Source organism: Schistocerca americana, chromosome 6 (assembly GCF_021461395.2).
Source record: "Schistocerca americana isolate TAMUIC-IGC-003095 chromosome 6, iqSchAmer2.1, whole genome shotgun sequence".
In the NCBI taxonomy this organism is placed as follows: domain Eukaryota; kingdom Metazoa; phylum Arthropoda; class Insecta; order Orthoptera; family Acrididae; genus Schistocerca; species Schistocerca americana.
In genome coordinates, this window is record NC_060124.1 from 14,442,340 (window position 1) to 14,461,818 (window position 19,479).

Genomic DNA, 19,479 nt, shown 5'->3' on the forward strand with positions numbered 1-19,479 from the left:
GCACCTGCCCCAAATTTTATTCATGACAGATTGTGTGCATGTGATCAGTTTCATGGCTGATGTAATTATTCAATGGATTTGGTATGAAATGACACCAGTTGGACTTATTGAAGCTAGCTTCAAAGGTTTTTGTGCCTTGTGATGAAAACACCAGTCACATGTTTCTGCACCAGATTTATCCCTGTTAGACCAAGATATTCTTGAAGCTCTGTAAACAAGCTAAGGTACTTCTCATTTTGACCAGTACTGCACCAGTAAGACAGTTCTTGGCAGAGTTAAGACACTGGAAAGCATTTTATCTGTACACCTCTACTCATTGTTGTTGTCATTTTTTATGGGATCTGTGATCCTGACAAGTGTTCAGTAAGATCTGAGAGAGATTTATGTGAGAATACTCCATCTCTTACCACTGTGTTTTCCTTCTGCCATACAAATCATGCCAAAAAAATACTTAAAATGGAGTACAAAAAAAAATATTTCAAAATATTATGTTCAGGAAATATGCAAGTACTTCAGTCTTACAGAAATTTGGTGCTCATCTTGAAACACTATATTATTTAAACGTATTTATTCCAGTATTCACAGGTTCACAGGACTTTATGCCTGACACTACGTTTCTATATTTTAAAATATTCCATTTTTGACATAAAATTACTTGATATCAAGGCTTCCTGGAAAGGAAATCAAATTCAACAACTGCTGCTCATTCATTCTTGTTATAGGAAGATTTATCACACAACCTTATTAAATTTCAACATTATTAATCTCCATTCTTAGCTTAAACAAGAATATAAAGGCATTTTAACACAATCATTTAAAAATAGGACATCTTATGTTTCCAACAATGCTGATTGTTGTCAAGTTGATTACCATATCAATGAAATAACAAAATTATCTATGATACACTTAGTTTCAAACATCATTGGATTACAGTTTAAATGAACTTCTTAGGTCGAAACATTACTAAAGACAAACCACTCAATTATTGAGTATTTACATTAAAAATTAAGAGTAAGTCTAATAGTCAAATGTTGACCAATAGCAATGTATATTACAAAAATCTCCTGTGAGGATTAACTCTAACTATAAAGATTTACATCACTGTTATCAAATTTTGCAATGAGTACAAATGTGAAGATCTGAAGGAAGCCACAAAAAAGACCAGTAGCGATAACATGAGTATTATGAAATTGATACTTCCAAATTTTGTTTAATATACTGAAGAAGATCTTGATTTTCCATTTTGTTTTATATATATACAGATGCTGATGCAGATATCAGGCATACCAAGGGAAGATTGAGGATGTACTTTTTTCAAATGTGAATTATTTTTCTAAATTCTACAAAGTATTATGTCATCTATTTTGTTGTAACTTATTTCATATCATTTGTTTACAATTTTCGCATTGCACTCCACAAATTCTTGGATAAACAAAGTTATGTAGTCGCTCTCTGGCATCAGTTATGTCAATAAAGCATAACTTACACCAGTATATTTTTAGACTAATGGTAGCACAACTGATAAAACTTTCCATTGAACTGCTTTCAATCTGAATACATAATAAAAAAGTGTGTTAGTCTTGTCACTGGAACTTATGAATTTTAGTATAAGGTTAACTCTCACAACACATACCAAATATTGTCCTAGAACAGCTTCAATAATTATTGAAATTAAAATGAACAACTTTACTATGCTCTCTCTCTCTCTCTCTCTCTCTCTCTCTCTCTCTCTCTCTCTCTCTCTCTCTCTCTCTCTCTCTCTCTCTCTCACACACACACACACACACACACACACACACACACACACACACACACACGCACACACACACACATGTGTGTGCATGTGACTCAAACCATATGACTCAAACCATACCTATAATACTGCCACAAAAGTCTAATACAGCTCACTGTACCACATCTCTAATTCCTTTGTGCCATTACAGTACAACTTGATACAATCATACAATAAACTAATGACATGAAGTGGTCAATACGAAATTCATTCCATAAGTAATATGTAGGCTGCAAATAATGATCCTTTACAAAATAAATTTCGGTTTTCAACCATTTTCATAACTGCACTATGGACTTATGAAAATTTCTGCATGCTGTTGTGTTTTAGTCATGCATCATAAACAATATATCTGTTGACTATTGTATGTGTCTATTGACTGGAATAAAGTTGGCAATATTGATGAAAATGGTTAGTTGATTACATGACTGTGGTTTAATACTATGACTTTTGATATATCCAAAACATATGTTCTGAAATTAATGCATCAATTTATATAGCAAAATAAGGAAGTTTTTAATTACTACTTGGAAAAAAAACTTTATGTGACAGTACCAAAAGAGATTTCTCCCCTGAGTAAGGAAATGCAAGGTGAACTGCATTGAAAAAATGTGTAAAAGAATTACAACAGTTTAATCTTTCTTGGTAGATGCAGAGTTCTATTAAATACAGCACAGTATGAACAAACATGACACCATAGCAGAAACATTTAAAACAATTTATTAACTGTGAAAATTGTAACTATCAAAACTAGGCCACTGAAAGATAAAAAAAAAATTATCACAGCTTTCCCCTCACACAAGATCATTTGAAAGGCACTACAAGTAAATCTAATTTTTTCAGCAAGGAAGGCTCTCAAAATTTAGCATATTTTGAAGTGTTTATTGATCTGTGCTAGACGCACTGATGGATGAAAATATAAAGGTGTTAAAATTTTGTTACAATATCTTAAAAGTGCTTTACATTTTACAGTCACTTAGGTGAAACTCCTGTGCACAAATATGGCACTCCATAGTGCACTGAAGTCACTGTTAATCCATCACAAGGCCAGTACCAGTAAAAGGATCAGGTCACTTCCTTAACAGACTCACATAAATGAGAGATTCAGAACATAGTGTGTGCATGCACTGGGGTAAAGTTGTAGTGTACATGTACAGAGAGCACTGCAGCCACTAGAAAATTTCTGGTGTATTCAATCTGGAAGACAAGACTGTAGTGGACACAATATAAAAAGCATGCGCCCTCACTGAAAGTACAGGACTAGTCCAGTGTAGTGGGTAGTAAACTACAAGTATGAAGTAACATGCTTATTTAAAAATGGAGGAGCAATTCCTTAAAAAACATTCCAGCATCGAATGCCACTGCTAGCTTTTCCACCATGACCCTGTACATCTTCAGAGACTGACAGTTCAAAACTCCTACGTGTTCTGGGCAGGTGCAACCCCATTGCTTCGACAACAGTGCCCACCTTTATTGCGTTCATTTTGCTGCTGAAGCAGGTATGGAGCAAATGCAAAACACCCTTCATGCTTTCTGTGTACCACACACAAATACATTTCTGCGGCACTGCCACGCACATTTTCCCCTCATTCACATACACATTATGTCATAAAAAGCCCAACTGTCTTTCCACTAAAGTGTCCAGTGGTAGTGTTCCTCCTGCAACCTCATAAAACGTGAGTTGCAGCCGAGATCGCTGTCAGAGTCACTGAACACCAGACCCATCACTGGTAACTGGAGACACGGAGCTTATTTTGCAGCAATGAAAAGTGCTGTGTGCCGGTCCGTGAGCAACGGGAAGAGTCACGCACACATGACACGTGTCCCCACTGACGCGAGAGCATCACGGGCCTGCGGTGGACGAGTTCCCCCCAGTGGTGGTGTCTGCACGGTATGAGGACGACGACAGGTTGAAGCTGCCAGTCACAGAGGCAGTGGAGGCGATGGAGGCAGCGACGACGTCCTCCTGGTAGTCGGCGAGTCGCAGTGGGCCCCTGGCGACCCCCGGGGGTGGCCGTCATCACAGCCTCTTGACGGAGAGCCGCCACTGCTGCGAGGGTGCACGGGAGTCGCAGCGTTCGACGGTGAGGCCGCGGGACGTGTGGTCCCTCGAGTCCAGGCACAGGCTGAGCCGCGCGTGCTTGATCAGGCCCGGGTTGTCCACTTGGTGCCAACGCTGCAACAACAACACCGCAAGGTCAGCATCGCGCTGTATCCAACACTCGCCGGATCGATGCACCAGTATTAAGGGGCTGGACCTCATTGAAAACTTCTAAGAAACTTCGTAAAGCCAAGATCGCATAAATAAGGGGTGTTGCAAAAAGAATGTCCTGATTATTGACAGTAATAATTACGAAGTATGGGACGTGCCGGGAAGGAAATGGGTGTCCTTTGAATTGGCGTGGCCTAGAGTTTCAGCTAATTACCGTTAGATGTTGTCTGCCAGAAGTAAGATGGCGTCCGTTCGAGAGAATACGTTCTGTGTGCTGCAGTTTGCAAAGAATGAGTCAGTGATTTCGGTCATGCGTGATTTTCGTCGGCGTTCTGGCACTGATCCGCTTGCACCCAGTACATCTGTCAATGGCATCGGCAATTTGACGACACAGGATGCTTGTGCAAAGGTAACAGTCCAGGTCGACCTCGCACTTCTGATAACACAGTGGAAAGAATTCGGCGAACGTTTGAGTGGAGTCCACGAGAGCCTGCTCGCCGTGCAAGCAGAGAACTAACAATGCCTCATACGACTATCAGTGTTAAGACATCGTTTGGTCTATAGACCATACAAAATGCAATTAGTGCAAGCTCTTTGGGTTTGTGATAAAAGGAAACGGTATGACTTCAACAATGACATGGAAGACGATACGTTATTATCACTGTTAATTTTCAAATGGTTCAAATGGCTCTGAGCACTATGGGACTCAACTGCTGTGGTCATAAGTCCCCTAGAACTTAGAACTACTTAAACCTAACTAACCTAAGGACAGCACACAACACCCAGCCATCACGAGGCAGAGAAAATCCCTGACCCCGCCGGGAATCGAACCCGGGAACCCGGGCGTGGGAAGCGAGAACGCTACCGCACGACCACGAGATGCGGGCTGTTAATTTTCAATTATGAAGCAATATTTCATGTTAGCGGTAAAATAAACTGATATAACGTGTACCTGTGGTGACTTCAGAACCGTCATGGTGTTACTGAGTACGAAAGAGACTCATCTTCATTGAACGCGTCTTGTGCCATTTCTCGAGAAAAGTGTATGGTCCCTTCTGTTGTGAAGACTACACAGTGAGTGGAATGAGCTATCTGCAAATGGTGGACAATTAGCTTTTCCACAACTTCAGGAGGACTCCAGTGAATTAATTTTCCAACAGGATGGAGCTCCACCACACTGGCGCAGCACGTACGTCAGTTTTTCAGCGATACTCTGCCTCAGCGCTGAATAGGGCACAGCCCTGCATTCTTGGCCACCAAGATCGCCTGGTATTATGCGATTCTTCTTGTGAGGATATGTGAAGGAAAAGTGTTCGTCTCTCCTTTACCTCGAGACACAGAAGACGTGAAGAACACAATAACAGCCGCCATAACACCTCTAGAAGCAGATATATTGTGTAAAGCTTATGACAAATTTAGCTACTGTCTAGATGTTGTTCGTGTTGCTGCTAGCGGACACATCAAGCATTTGTAATAGCATATCTAAAATTCTGAGACTTTATGGCTATTTTGTGGTGCATGTAGTATGTTTTGACCAATAAATACGGAGTTTTGAAATCAGGTCATTCTTTTTGAAACGCCTTGTATTTCTTTATTTTCAACGACCGGTTTCAACATACTTTGCTGTCATCTACAGGTCTTCAAAAATTTTGTTGCAACATGTATTCTTTGTGATTAGGAACGTCATGTCAACTTGTTATGTCGGTGGATAAAATGTAGCACATTATACAAAGATTTGTCACATACAAAACTTTTACAATCAAAACTCACCCTGTACACACGGCCATATGTAGCGCTCATAGAGATTCTTACGTCATAAAAATCACAGTATACAATAAAACGCACAGTGTCACATCTTTTTACGTTAGCCTGACATGTTCCATCCATTTATGATTCACATTGGACAGCATATTTGGTACTTTTTTCTTCTCTGACAAATCTTTGCATAATGTGCTACATTTTTGCAGACCTAAAGGTAACAGCAAAGTCTATCGAAACCAATAGTTGAAAATAAGGAACTATATATTCGCTCTTGGCTTTACGAAGTATTTTACCAAGTAAGACAGATCGCTCCTTCACATTTCTTCTTTTTTTCCCTTAAAATGTTTTCTGGGATGTCTACTTTATGTTGTGTTCATCTGAACTTCGCCAGAAATTGCGTTATCAAGTTACCAGCCATGAAGAAGGAAGTTTTCGATACCGTACGTCCAGCGTATGAAGAGTTGAGCCACAGAGGCTTGCTAGAACTGTGACCGAGAACCAACATTCAAAATGCTAACGGATGTTTTGACGCTTGCCTCTGGTCGATGTATCTGAAAACCATTCCCGAGTGCGGAAAAAATAGCTGGCACCGCGGCTAATGTGGCAGCATGTAGTTTCAATGACAGCCTACAGGGATAGTGGAAATTAAGAAAGTGCTCGAACGTGACAATCGGCCAGCCTGTTACAACGTCTGCAGAAAATCTGACAAAAAGCGTATCGAGCGAGCTGAACAGCAGATTACAGAGCTGCCAAGCTACTCGCAGGTCACCCACGGCCACGAATAAGATGGAGGAGGACCACCTCCTGGATCTGGAAGGATCGCTGTATGGGACAGGGATATTACTGAGCCTTTCTGGTCTGCTTCGGAAAGAAAGGTGTGTGATCGCTGTCTATTTCCATTACCGTTAACTGAACGTGTCACTATTTTGCAGGAAGAATTATATAAGATTTCATACTAACCATTCCGAGACGACTGGAAGCTCTTTTGAGTGCCTAAACCGTATTCGGCGTGGCGACGTATTCTTGGTGTTCCCATATTTCTGTTCTACCACTTATGAAGACTAGATCCAAAGTTAGATATCTGGTAAGGGCTGATGTGTCACCTGAGAAACGGGCTATGTTACTTTTCAGTGACGATCCCCACAGCATCAGTGAAGATGTGCTGTCCTCATACGCCATACACATCTGCATCTGGCTAATTGATTTCAGCAGCATGTAATTCTTCTAATGGATTGCCATCAAGGTTTGCATTTTCCCACCAACGTTCTCCATTGCCAAGGCCTCAGCGACTGAATAATGACGTCATCAACATCATCAATTCAGAGATCCTGTAGCGGATTTCGTTGAAATGTGTACATATTGAATATTCCTCACGAAATCTAAGTAACTGAAGATGTTAATGGTAAAAGAAATTTATAAGGCTACAAATAGTACTCACGATGGCTGGAAAAGTGATTTGACATGCATCATACTTCGCGGGATACGCCGACGGAAACGTGTGACAACCATCTTTTTGGCGTGCTGTGTTGCGCTGAGCGTCAGAGGACTCACCTGCGTGTCCAGGTCGTCGCACACCTTCATGAGCAGCGGCGCGCCCCGCTTGTAGTCCGACAGCGTGAGGCACACGTCGTAGTGTTTGAGGTAGCCCTCGTTCGTCAACGACCACTCCTGTAACAAATAGTAGTAACGCTTAGGAAGTTTTCGATACGCTTTAAATACACAGTTAATAGTGTAAGGTGGTTGGAAAATATTCACACGACGTTCCATTCTTCACGAGCAATGGATCCTTATGTAATACAGCTGCTTCTCTCCTGCTGAAATTTTTATAATTGGTCCTATGGTATGCCTTATTCGCTAGTTCCCGCACAATAAGGTTGATAGCTTTTGCTCCGTAAGACCATACCTGATTTTTTGATCTCTCCTATACGATAAATGATTATACGATAAATGCAAACAGCAAAATTTACGAAAAAGGTAAGTGCAGTACGCTAAAGAGTGTTACACTCGCAAGCGGCTACGTCAGTTGATATCTCAAATGGTTTCTGTGACGATCGTCAAATGCCAACGAGAAAAAATCACTGGCTCACAAATGAAGAAGATGTGATATCCAAGGTTTGTTTTCCCGTGTTAGGAGAAAATGAAGTCGCGTTCTAAATTCTCTTCTCTTCCTGAAAAGTGTGTGTGTGTGTTTTATTATTTAATTAGCGGAGTACCCGGTGTTGCCGGGATATGTATTTATTGGAATCTATTAGTCCATCTCTTTCTCTTCCCTCCCTCCGTCCATTTCGTCCTGCCCCAATGGCCTCACATTCAGGAGGACGACGGTTCAAACCCGCGTCCTCCTCTCAATATCTTCATCTCCTCCTCCCCCACCCTTCTATCTCCACCACCCACACTCCAATAGAAGGTTGGTGGTTCTTACCCCCACAGTATTCAATACCAGACAAAGCAACATGCATATAAAAATCGATTTAGATCGATCCAGTGTTTAGGAGGAGATTCGCGCTCACAGGTTCACTCGTGTAGGCACACGTCACATATATTTAACATATTTCACCTATAGCGAATTTCGGCTCAGCAATTTCGTTTGCACGCAGCTCGGTGTTTATGACGTCTTATCTCCTGAACAACACGTCGTAGAATGATATAATTTTCAGGCGCACTGAATGGCGCATATCGTGGATACTGTCTCCAAAATGCATCGTGAATAGAGTTAGAAGTAAAAAATTAATGAGTTAAAACGTCTTGCCTGATGCGGCAGTTTTGTTTGAAGCAGTAGGCGACAAACTTTGTTTCCTGTCATTATTTTATGGCGGAGGGGTAGGGAGGGGGGATGTCAGAGAGGAAAAGTTTTAAAGATTTGAAATCATATGTAAAGTGACTAAATGCTCTCCATCTGAAATAATGGATGAATAATGTTGAGGTATTTCCGCATTGTGTGCAACTCTCTTCGTCACCTGCACCCCTTTGAGACGTGAGTGATTCTCACCTGCCCAGAGTTTTTTTCCGGTCTGTACGGGATACGTGTGCCAAGTCTTCGTAACATTGATCCAGTAGTTTAGGACAAGATTTGAACGAACATAGGTACATATCTACGTTTATTTTTGCAATGTGGATGGACTGTACTTCAGCTGTTTCCTGCGCCAACCTCATCATCTCAGCTATATCTGAGGTCCTCAGTTATTTGTTGCATAAATTCCAAACTCTGTCTACCACTAAAATTTTTGCAGCCTACGACGTACTCTGGTACAAGCCATTCCCTATTTGTCAACACGCCCCGGTTTCCTGCCCCTTCTTATAGTCTTATCCACAGATTCATTTCCTTGTCGGTTCTGTAGACAGTATTCTCGGTACTTATCCATTTAATTTACAACAGCCTTCTCTCCCTGTTTCCACTTCCACACATCCTCAAACATTTCTTCCCCAGAGTAGGGCCTATCTTTCATGCCAGCGAACTTCTTTTCCCGTGGAGTGCCCTCCTTCCCTGCGTTGCTATGCTTCTTATACCCTTCTTGATTCGTCATTCGTGAGTCATTTTGCTTCATAGGTAACAGAATTCCTTCACCTCGTCTATTATGTGATCCTCAGTATTGATGTTAAGTTTATAGACCAACTCCTTTCCTTCGGGCAGCAGTGCCTGTGGTTGGAAACGTTCCCCATGCACTTAAAAAAACGCTGATAGCCATACCAAACTCCTGGGCTACACTCGTCGCATTTCCTGCTTCTTCCATTACCCGATGATTCTTCCCCGTGTGAAGTCACCCATGTGTTATCTCCGGACCATTTTGTAATAAAGAACACCATCAAAGTGCATCGTAACTGCTCGCTGGTTGACACACGCCGTATTTTCTGCCTCGCATTGTGAGGCCACCCCAATTTGGCGCTATAGTCGCGCTGACCTCACGTAATGCCCAGATTTCTGGGAGACCACTGGCAAATTAATCCTCCAATTTCATTCGTTTCCACCGACTAGTTAATATATTATGTTACTTTATCTCTCTCATTCTTAAGATTGCAGGGCAGTGTACGTGCCACATCCACAGCACCTGGTAAAATAAAGTCTTCCGCTATGGTGTGAGATTTCTTGTTCTTTGCTACACGGTAGACAACTTCGTAAGAGTGAAGAAAAGCCCATATAGAAATCGCGCTTGTTAAATGAAAGTACTTGTTTTTAACTTGCGAGAAAAGTAATCACGCGTTTTGTTTATCAAACTACCGCGATTTTACTCAAGATGTCGTTTCAATTCATTGCGTAATCAACCTCACTCCATTTCCCATTCCCCCTTCACTCATCCCTACATCCAATATTGACCGCACTTCCAGAACATTTCGGATCAGACTGCAGCAATTCCAGCAGTCCAGCTTCAATCCGCCTCCAGCAACTTGCTGACGAGGGTCCAAAAGCGCCAGGAGATGAATGGTGGTCACTTTCCACATCTGCTACGTTAGTACTGTATTGCCTTTCCTCTCCGGGCCACTTTTATTTGCCCCACCCTGTATAAGGCTGAGAAGCTCCTGGGAGTAGTGACGAGCTATCTGAAAACCCGTGGTCTAGGTTCGCCTGCAGTTAGGCTTTCCCGCCACGCGGCAGCGCTCACCTGGTTGCCGCCCGAGTTGTGGCAGGCGTAGAGGCCGGCGCCGTCGTCGAGCACGTGTCCCAGCGTGTCGAGGCAGAGGGCGCCCTGCTGCAGGCTGCTGCGCGACGCGGGCGAGGAGCCGGGCAGGCGCAGCTGCGGGTACACGTGCTGCAGGTACCACTTGAAGGGCCGGCACTGCAGGCGCTGCCGCAGCTCCAGCCGGTCGTCCACGCTGCAACACCGACACCCCACCCCTCAGCGAGGCCCAAACAGCGCTGCTGGCTCTAATTAAAGTGCGGCTACTCACTGTGGTCCAGTGTAGGCTGCAATTATCGCATGGCAGCGAAATTTGATAGGTATTCTAAAGCATTAATGCAGATCCCGTTTATCCTGGAAACAAATTCGTTCGGGTTTTGGCCACCAGCTACCAATGCAAGAAAGATAGAGGTGTTTCAATACGTAATGGATTAGGAAAGAGGTGTGGGCAGAAAAGATCAAACAAGTGAAAAAGACATAACGTTTACTTTATTATTAACCGTCACTTACACAATTCGTGCCATACGAGCACTGGGGATGTCGACGACACGCTGTACAGCGCCAGCATATTATCTTCAAATCCATGTTGGCAAAAGGAAAGAAAGAGGAGATAAAATAAAAATTACGTAAGTGTAACATTACAGATAATATCATCGAATGTACCACAAATAATATCAAAACATCACGAACTCACCATACCTGGCGCCACAACGCGCAATTTGTCAACAGGAGAAAAATTGTATTGTGGATCATGTGATATATGCACAAGTCATAAGCCAGTACGTTGATACAATATAGGACATTCTTGCCTAGCAAAATAAAAATAGTTAATGAAATTTAAAAAAAATACGTTACAGTAATAAATTTCAGAATGTAAGACGTATTATAAAGTAAAAGATAAAATATTAGATACAGGAAACAATGTCACGGGAAGTTGTATATTATATATTTTTGTTATTTACTCTGAAAGTGTTTCCTGCACTTGTATTTTATCTTTTACCCTATATAACGTCTTACATACTGAAACGTATTACCTCAACGCATTTTTTTAAATTTTTAATCATCTAAATTATTTTTATTTTATTATGGAGTAACCTCCATTGTACTGTATCAGTGTACCGACTTACGACTTGCGGACATATCATGTGTCTCGTCGTACATTCCTTTCTGTACTGCATGCTCTCTACTTTTTGGTTTATTTTACGTCATTGCCGGCCGGAGTGGCCAAGCGATTCTAGGCGCTTCAGTCTGGAACCGCGCGGCCGCTACGATCGCAGGTTCGAATCCTGCCTCGGGCAAAGATGTGTGTAATGTCCTTAAGTTAGTTAGGTTTAAGTAGTTCTAAGTTCTAGGGGACTGATGACCTCCGATGTTAAGTCCCATAGCGCTCAGAGCCATCTGAACCATTTTTTTACGTCAACACTGTTGGCAAACTGCACCTTGTGGCGCCAGGTATGTGTTGCTTCATGAAATTATGATGTCGTTTGTGGTATCTATGATGGTATAGTTTGTAATGTTACAGTTATATAGTTTTTATATTGTCGCCTCATTTTTCCTTTTACCGACTTAGATTTGATGACGATCTGCTGAGCCGATCGAAACCGGTAATCATTAGTAACGGAGACAGTGATCCAGACAGTGTTCAATCATTCATACACTATAGTAACTGAGATCACGGTTTCTGAGACTTGGTATAAATTATTATCTACTTCGGTATGCTTCTTCGTGTTGGTCATCCGTGACAACTGAAAATTAATACATTTTTCCTGATAACAGAGATTTGCAGCAGCGCCATATTTACTCCTAAGAACAGATATAACAACAGCATAAGCTAGTGCTTTCTTGCAAGCTCAGTGAGACTTTCTCCCGTTATCTATTGCTGAGCTCCCATTCTCCCGTAACTGTCTCTTCTATCACGGTTGCTTTAACCGCCTGGCCATCCGGAAGCGCTTCACGGTCGACCCAAATTCTCGACATGTCACGCGCAATTAGTGCCCGCGTCCATTAGCGAGGACGGGTCCAGGTACGTCCGACCCCTGCGGGATTTAGCGAATGCTAAGAGTATTGGGGCTATAAGCAAAAGCAAATCGTACAAGCAAAACGAGGATAATGGAATGTAGTTGAATTAAATCAGGCGATGATTAGGGAATTAGATAAGGAAATAAGAAGCTTAAAGTAGCAGAAGAGTTTTGCTATTTGGGCGGAAAAATAACTGCTGATGGTCTAAGTAGAGGCGGTATAAAACGTAGACTGGTGGTGGCAAGGAAAGCGTTTCTGAAGAAGAGAAATTTATTAACATCGAGTATAGATTTGACGGTCAGAAAGTCTTTTCTGAAAGTATTTGTATGGAGTGTAGCATGTATGGAAGTGAAACATGGACGATAAACAGTTGCAGACAAGAAGGAAATAGAAACTTTTGAAATGTGGTGTTACAGAAGAATGCTGAAGATTAAACTGGTAGACCACATAACTAATGATGAGGTACTGAACAGAATTGCAGAGAAGAGGAATTTATGGGACAACTTGACTAGAAAAAGGGATAGGTTGGTAGGACACGTTCTGAGGCATCAATCGATCACCAGTTTAGTATTGGAAGGAAGCGTGGAGGATAAAAAACGTAAAGGGAGACCAAGAGAGGAATACACTAACCAGATTTAGAAGGTTGTAGGTTGCAGTAGTTACTCGGAGATGAAGAAGCTTGCACAGGATAGAGTAGCGCCGGCCGCGGTGGTCTCGCGGTTCTAGGCGCGCAGTCCGGAACCGTGTGACTGCTACGGTCGCAGGTTCGAATCCTGCCTAGGGCATGGATGTGTGTGATGTGCTTAGGTTAGTTAGGTTTAAGTAGTTCTAAGTTCTAGGGGACTGATAACCACAGCAGTTGAGTCCCATAGTGCTCAGAGCCATGTCAACCATTTTGATAGAGTAGCATGGAGAGCTGCATCTAATCAGTCTTTTTTGGACTGAAGACCATAGCAGCTAATGGATGGGGCGCTACGTGCCCGTTACAGGTTGGGAATTCGGAACGGTAGTGCAGCGTGTCCGGATTGCCCAGGGCTTCAAGACAACCCTTCTAGAGAAGCGGAGTATCCGTATTCAGGTCCCAGTCCGGCACAAATTTTCAACCTTCACCATCCATTTGTTTCATTGCCTTTAGGCACCTTGAGTCCTGTTTCTCGTAATACTATTTTAGATTTCCATCTCCACTTGCTTGCTGCATATTGCGTTACCCGTTCAGTGTCCACATACATTCATCTATGTTTTCCTCGCCTGCTTGTGGTAAGATTTCAGTCGAAGGGAATGTAAAATATTTACATGGGTGTACATTATGACCCATTCCTAAAGCTTAAAGAGCAATACAACACCAGCCAGCGAAATACGGAGACGAGCGGCACCCAGATCGAATCTGCGTACAGGACTAATGTCCACTGGTCTGGTATATTGGCCGGTTGGCGTGTGGTTTTAAGCGGTTTTCCACACTGTTTACACAAATGCTGGGCTGGTCAGCGTCCGAAAGTACATAAAAAGTCAAACTGCCGTAACACACAGAGCGTACTTCATACGATTCACAGACAGATACAGCACATGACTTACTTGCCTTAGATAAAAAATGGAAATTTTTGCCTTAGGTTAACTGACGACTGTGGTAGCTGGGAGCGTATCCAGCAACAACATTAAGGAATACAAGGTGGTCCATTGATAGTGACCGGGACAAATAACTCACGAAATAAGCATCAAACGAAAAAACTGCAAAGTCCGAAACTTGTCTAGCTTGAAGGGGGGAAACCAGATGGCGCTATGGTTGGCCCGCTAGATGGCGCTGCCATAGGTAAAAAGGATATCAACTGCGTTTTTTAAAGTAGGAACCCCCATTTTTATTACATATTCGTCTAGTATGTAAATAAACATGAATGTCCTAGTTGGACCACTTTTTTCGCTTTGTGATAGATGGCGCTGTAATAATCAAAAACGCATAATTACGTGGTATCACGTAACATCCCCCCAGTGCGGACGGTATTTGCTTCGTGATACATTACCCGTGTTAAAATGGACCGTTTACAAATTGAGGAAATGGTCGATATCGTGTTGATGTATGGCTATTGTGATCAAGATGCCCAACGGGCGTGTGCTATGTATGCTGCTAGGTATCCTGGACGACATCATCCAAGTTTCTGGACCGTTCCCCGGATAGTCACGTTATTTAAGGAAACAGGAAGTGTTCGGCCACACGTGAAACGTCAACCACGGCCTGCAACAAATGATGATCCCCAAGTAGGTGCTTCAGCTGCTGTCGCGGCTAATCCGCACATCAGTAGCAGACAAATTGCGCGAGAATCGGGAATCTCAAAAACGTCGGTGTTGAGAATGCTACATCAACACCACGATTGCACGCGTACCATATTTCTATGCACCAGAAATTGCATGGCAACGACTTTGAACGTCGTGTACAGTTCGCCACTGGGAACAAGAGAAATTACGTGACGATGACAGATATTTTGCACGCGTTATATTTAGCGACGAAGCGTCATTCACCAACAGCGGTAACGTAAACCGGCATAATATGCACTTTTGGGCAACGGAAAATCCACGATGGCTGCGACTAATGGAACATCAGCGATCTTGGCTGGTTAATGCATGGTGCGGCATTATGGGAGGATGGCTAATTGGCCACCATTTCATCGATGGCAATCTAAATGGTGCAATGTATGCTGATTTCCTACGTAGTGTTCTACCGATGTTACTACAAGATGTTTCAATGCATGACAGAATGGCGATGTACTTCCAACATGATGGATGTCCGCACATAGCTCGCGTGCGGTTGAAGCGGTATTGAACAGTATATTTCATGACAGGTGGATTCGTCGTCGCACGTTCACCGGATTTGACGTCCCCGGATTTCTTTCTGTGGGGAAGGTTGAAGGATATTTGCCATCGTGATCCGTCGACAACGCCTGAACACAAGCGTTAGCGCATTGTCAATGCATGTGCGAACATTACGGAAGGCGAACTACTCGCTGTTGAAAGGAATATCGTTACACTTATTGCCAAATGCAGTGAGGTTGACGGACATCATTCTGAGCATTTATTGCATTAATGTGGTATTTGCAGGTAATCACGCTGTAACAGCATGCGTTCTCAGAAATGATAAGTTCACAAAGGTACATGTATCACATTGGAACAACCGAAATAAAATGTACCTACGTTACGTATTTTAATTTAAAAAACCTACCTGTTACCAATCGTTCGTCTAAAATTGTGAGCCATATGTTTGTGACTATTACAGCGCCATCTATCACAAAGCGAAAAAAGTGGTCCAACTAAAACATTCATATTTCTTTACGTACTACACGAATATGAAATAAAAATTGGGGGTTCCTATTTTTTAAAAAAACGCAGTTGATATCCGTTTGACCTATGGCAGCGCCATCTAGCAGGCCAACCATAGCGCCATCTGGTTTCCCCCTTCAAGCTAGACAAGTTTCGTTCTTTGTAGTTTTTTCGTTTGACGCTTATTTCGTGAGATACTTGGCCCGGTCACGACAATGGACCACGATGTATTTCCCGATGGCTGAGTGGACTCCGCTACGGTGGGATACACGCCAGGGAAGAGAGACAAGGACGGACGGTATAGCTTCGGTAATGTGCAACCTATTCCTTTCATATCCCTTCCTCGCCGTGCCGATCAAATAGTTTCCATATTAATTTCTTTTAACGACGTGAACGCTACAGCAGTAGTCAGCTCCCACGTAGGTAGCTTCTCGGCCGGCGCCGGCGCTACTCACTTTCCGTAGGGGATGTTCTTGGCGAGCGGCACGGCGCTGTAGTAGTACTCCTTGAACTCGTCCATCCACACCTCGGCGGCGCGCCGCGTGTTCCTGGCGAAGACGTTGCCGCTGCCGCCGGGGAAGCTGTAGGGGTGGCGCTTGCGGAACACGTGGCCCACGCGGCTGCACGGGATGATCTCCAGGCTGCCGCCGCACTGCCACACGCGGAACGAGATCTCTGCAACACGGCACACACGCGACGCTTCACACACACACCCTCTGCACCCCACAACTGTTGGTGGCTGGAGCATGATAAATCACCTGATGGGACACCAGTAGGACCGGCCGCTGTGGCCGAGCGGTTCTGTCCGGAACCGCGCTGCTGCTGCTACGGTCGCAGGTTCGAATCCTGCTTCGGGCATGGATGTGTGTGATGTCCTTAGCTTAGTTAGGTTTAAGTACAGGGCTATTACAAATGATTGAAGCGATTTCATAAATTCACTGTAGCTCCATTCATTGACATATGGTCACGACACACTACAGATACGTAGAAAAACTCATAAAGTTTTGTTCGGCTGAAGCCGCACTTCAGGTTTCTGCCGCCAGAGCGCTCGAGAGCGCAGTGAGACAAAATGGCGACAGGAGCCGAGAAAGCGTATGTCGTGCTTGAAATGCACTCACATCAGTCAGTCATAACAGTCCAACGACACTCCAGGACGAAGTTCAACAAAGATCCACCAACTGCTAACTCCATTCGGCGATGGTATGCGCAGTTTAAAGCTTCTGGATACCTCTGTAAGGGGAAATCAACGGGTCGGCCTGCAGTGAGCGAAGAAACGGTTGAACGCGTGCGGGCAAGCTTCACGCGTAGCCCGCGGAAGTCGACGAATAAAGCAAGCAGGGAGCTAAACGTACCACAGCCGACGGTTTGGAAAATCTTACGGAAAAGGCTAAAGCAGAAGCCTTACCTTTTACAATTGCTACAAGCGCTGACACCCGATGACAAAGTCAAACGCTTTGAATTTTCGGCGCGGTTGCAACAGCTCATGGAAGAGGATGCGCTCAGTGCGAAACTTGTTTTCAGTGATGAAGCAACATTTTTTCTTAATGGTGAAGTGAACAGACACAATGTGCGAATCTGGGCGGTAGAGAATCCTCACGCATTCGTCCAGCAAATTCGCAATTCACCAAAAGTTAACGTCTTTTGTGCAATCTCACGGTTTAAAGTTTACGGCCCCTTTTTCTTCTGCGAAAAAAACGTTACGGGACACGTGTATCTGGACATGCTGCAAAATTGGCTCATGCCACAACTGGAGACCGACAGCGCCGACTTCATCTTTCAACAGGATGGTGCTCCACCGCACTTCCATCATGATGTTCGGCATTTCTTAAACAGGAGATTGGAAAACCGATGGATCGGTCGTGGTGGAGATCATGATCAGCAATTCATGTCATGGCCTCCACGCTCTCCTGACTTAACCCCATGCGATTTCTTTCTGTGGGGTTATGTGAAAGATTCAGTGTTTACACCTCCTCTACCGAGAAACGTGCCAGAACTGCGAGCTCGCATCAACGATGCTTTCGAACTCATTGATGGGGACATGATGCGCCGAGTGTGGGAGTAACTTGATGTCTGCCGAATCACTACAGGGGCACATATCGAACATTTGTGAATGCCTAAAAAAACTTTTTGAGTTTTTGTATGTGTGTGCAAAGCATCGTGAAACTATCTCAAATAATAAAGTTATTGTAGAGCTGTGAAATCGCTTCAATCATTTGTAATAACCCTGTAGTTCTAAGTCTAGGGGACTAATGACCCCAGATGTTAAGTCCCATAGTGCTTAGAGCCATTTGAACCATTTTGAACACCAATACAGGCTCCAATCACATTTTGAGCCAAGTGGTATTCTATATTAGTGTTAGTATGGAGGAGAACGCGATTGTAGTAGCTGCAGTAGTCGTATGCCAGTGGTTACAGGCAGATGGTTAAAGTGTAGGCAGAATTCTGGTGCACAGCAGAAAAAACCTAACAATCCTACAAAGTGAGACGGAACAAGTTTGACGCTATTACGGGATCGCCAAAAGACTCTGGGCGAATTACAACTTACTTTCTCAGCCGTTTTCCGGATGTCATTCCGTGACTTGGGCACCTAATCCTAATTTGTCCCTCAAGCGAGTAAAATACGAACAGATACTGGTAAATAGCTGGCACCAGAAAGAGAGACAGACCAGGGAGTAAGGCAACACTGTACTCGTCACCAATACTGTTCAACATCTACATCGGTTACGTAGCTCTAGATATAAGAATGGGGCATGTGAACTTCTAACTACGATGCTTTTTACGACGATTAATTAATTACACACGTCAGGGAAGACAATTTACAAATAGCGGTACATAGATTAAACACTATAATCCTAAATTATAATCTGAGAACAAAAACAAAAACAATGGGCTCTTTAGAAAAATACCACATAAGATACCAATAGGACACAAAGTAAGCAAGCTTCTTGAGAAAGAAATGAATAAAGATAAGTTTAGATCTAAATATACAATAAATGATACAAAAACTTTAAAATCTATAAACAATAAACTGGAAAACAACCAATCCATAGTTGTAAAGTCAGACAAAAGTAATACATTAGTTGTGATGAAAGAAAAAGAATACATAGACAAAACAAATGAATTTTTTGCTGCTAATAACATTCAGCACATTGAAAAAGACCCAACCAAACAATTCCAAAGTAAAATTAAGGAACAATTAAAGAACACACATTTCCTGTTGACAGAAAATGAAAAGAAATACCTTACGTGTATGAATCCAAAAGCACCACGCCTAAGAGCACAACCAAAAATACACAAAAATGGATACCCGATACGTCCTGTGGTCAACTCTATAAACAGCCCAGCATACAAACTGTCTCAAAAACTGAATAACATACTGATGAAAAATTATACATATGAAACAACATATGCCATAAAAAACAGCATGATTCTAGCCAAAGAACTAAGAACCAGAAAGCTCCCCCAAGATGCACAGTTTATATCACTTGACATCACCAACCTTTATTCAAACATACCCATACAAGAAGCTCTAACAGTAATACAAAAGAACCTTATGCAACACAAGAAACTTTCATACACAGAGATTGTAGAATTTATGGAACTCCTCCAGCTAACCCTAAGTTACAACTACTTTACCTTTAATGACAACATTTATAAGCAACCAGATGGCCTAGCAATGGGATCATGTATATCCGGTACCATAGCTGACATATACTTAAATCACTTAGAACAAAAATTATTTGACAGCCAAGAACCCTGCCTAAAGAAAATAGAAT

The 19,479-nt window shown here is 42.8% G+C and overlaps 1 protein-coding gene across 1 annotated transcript in view; it reads right to left on the bottom strand.

Moving 5' to 3' along the window:
• Positions 1-546: 546 nt before the first annotated feature.
• The window catches only part of LOC124619294 (polypeptide N-acetylgalactosaminyltransferase 2-like), a 189,984-nt gene continuing 171,051 nt past the window's right edge, over positions 547-19,479 (bottom strand). The window contains exons 8-11 of the mRNA XM_047145567.1: positions 16,159-16,378; positions 10,364-10,574; positions 7,317-7,433; positions 547-3,968 (exon numbers count right to left, since the gene is read on the bottom strand). Coding sequence (XP_047001523.1) covers positions 3,813-3,968; positions 7,317-7,433; positions 10,364-10,574; positions 16,159-16,378 — 704 coding nt within the window. The 3' untranslated portion in view covers positions 547-3,812. The remainder of the gene's footprint in view (positions 3,969-7,316; positions 7,434-10,363; positions 10,575-16,158; positions 16,379-19,479) is intronic.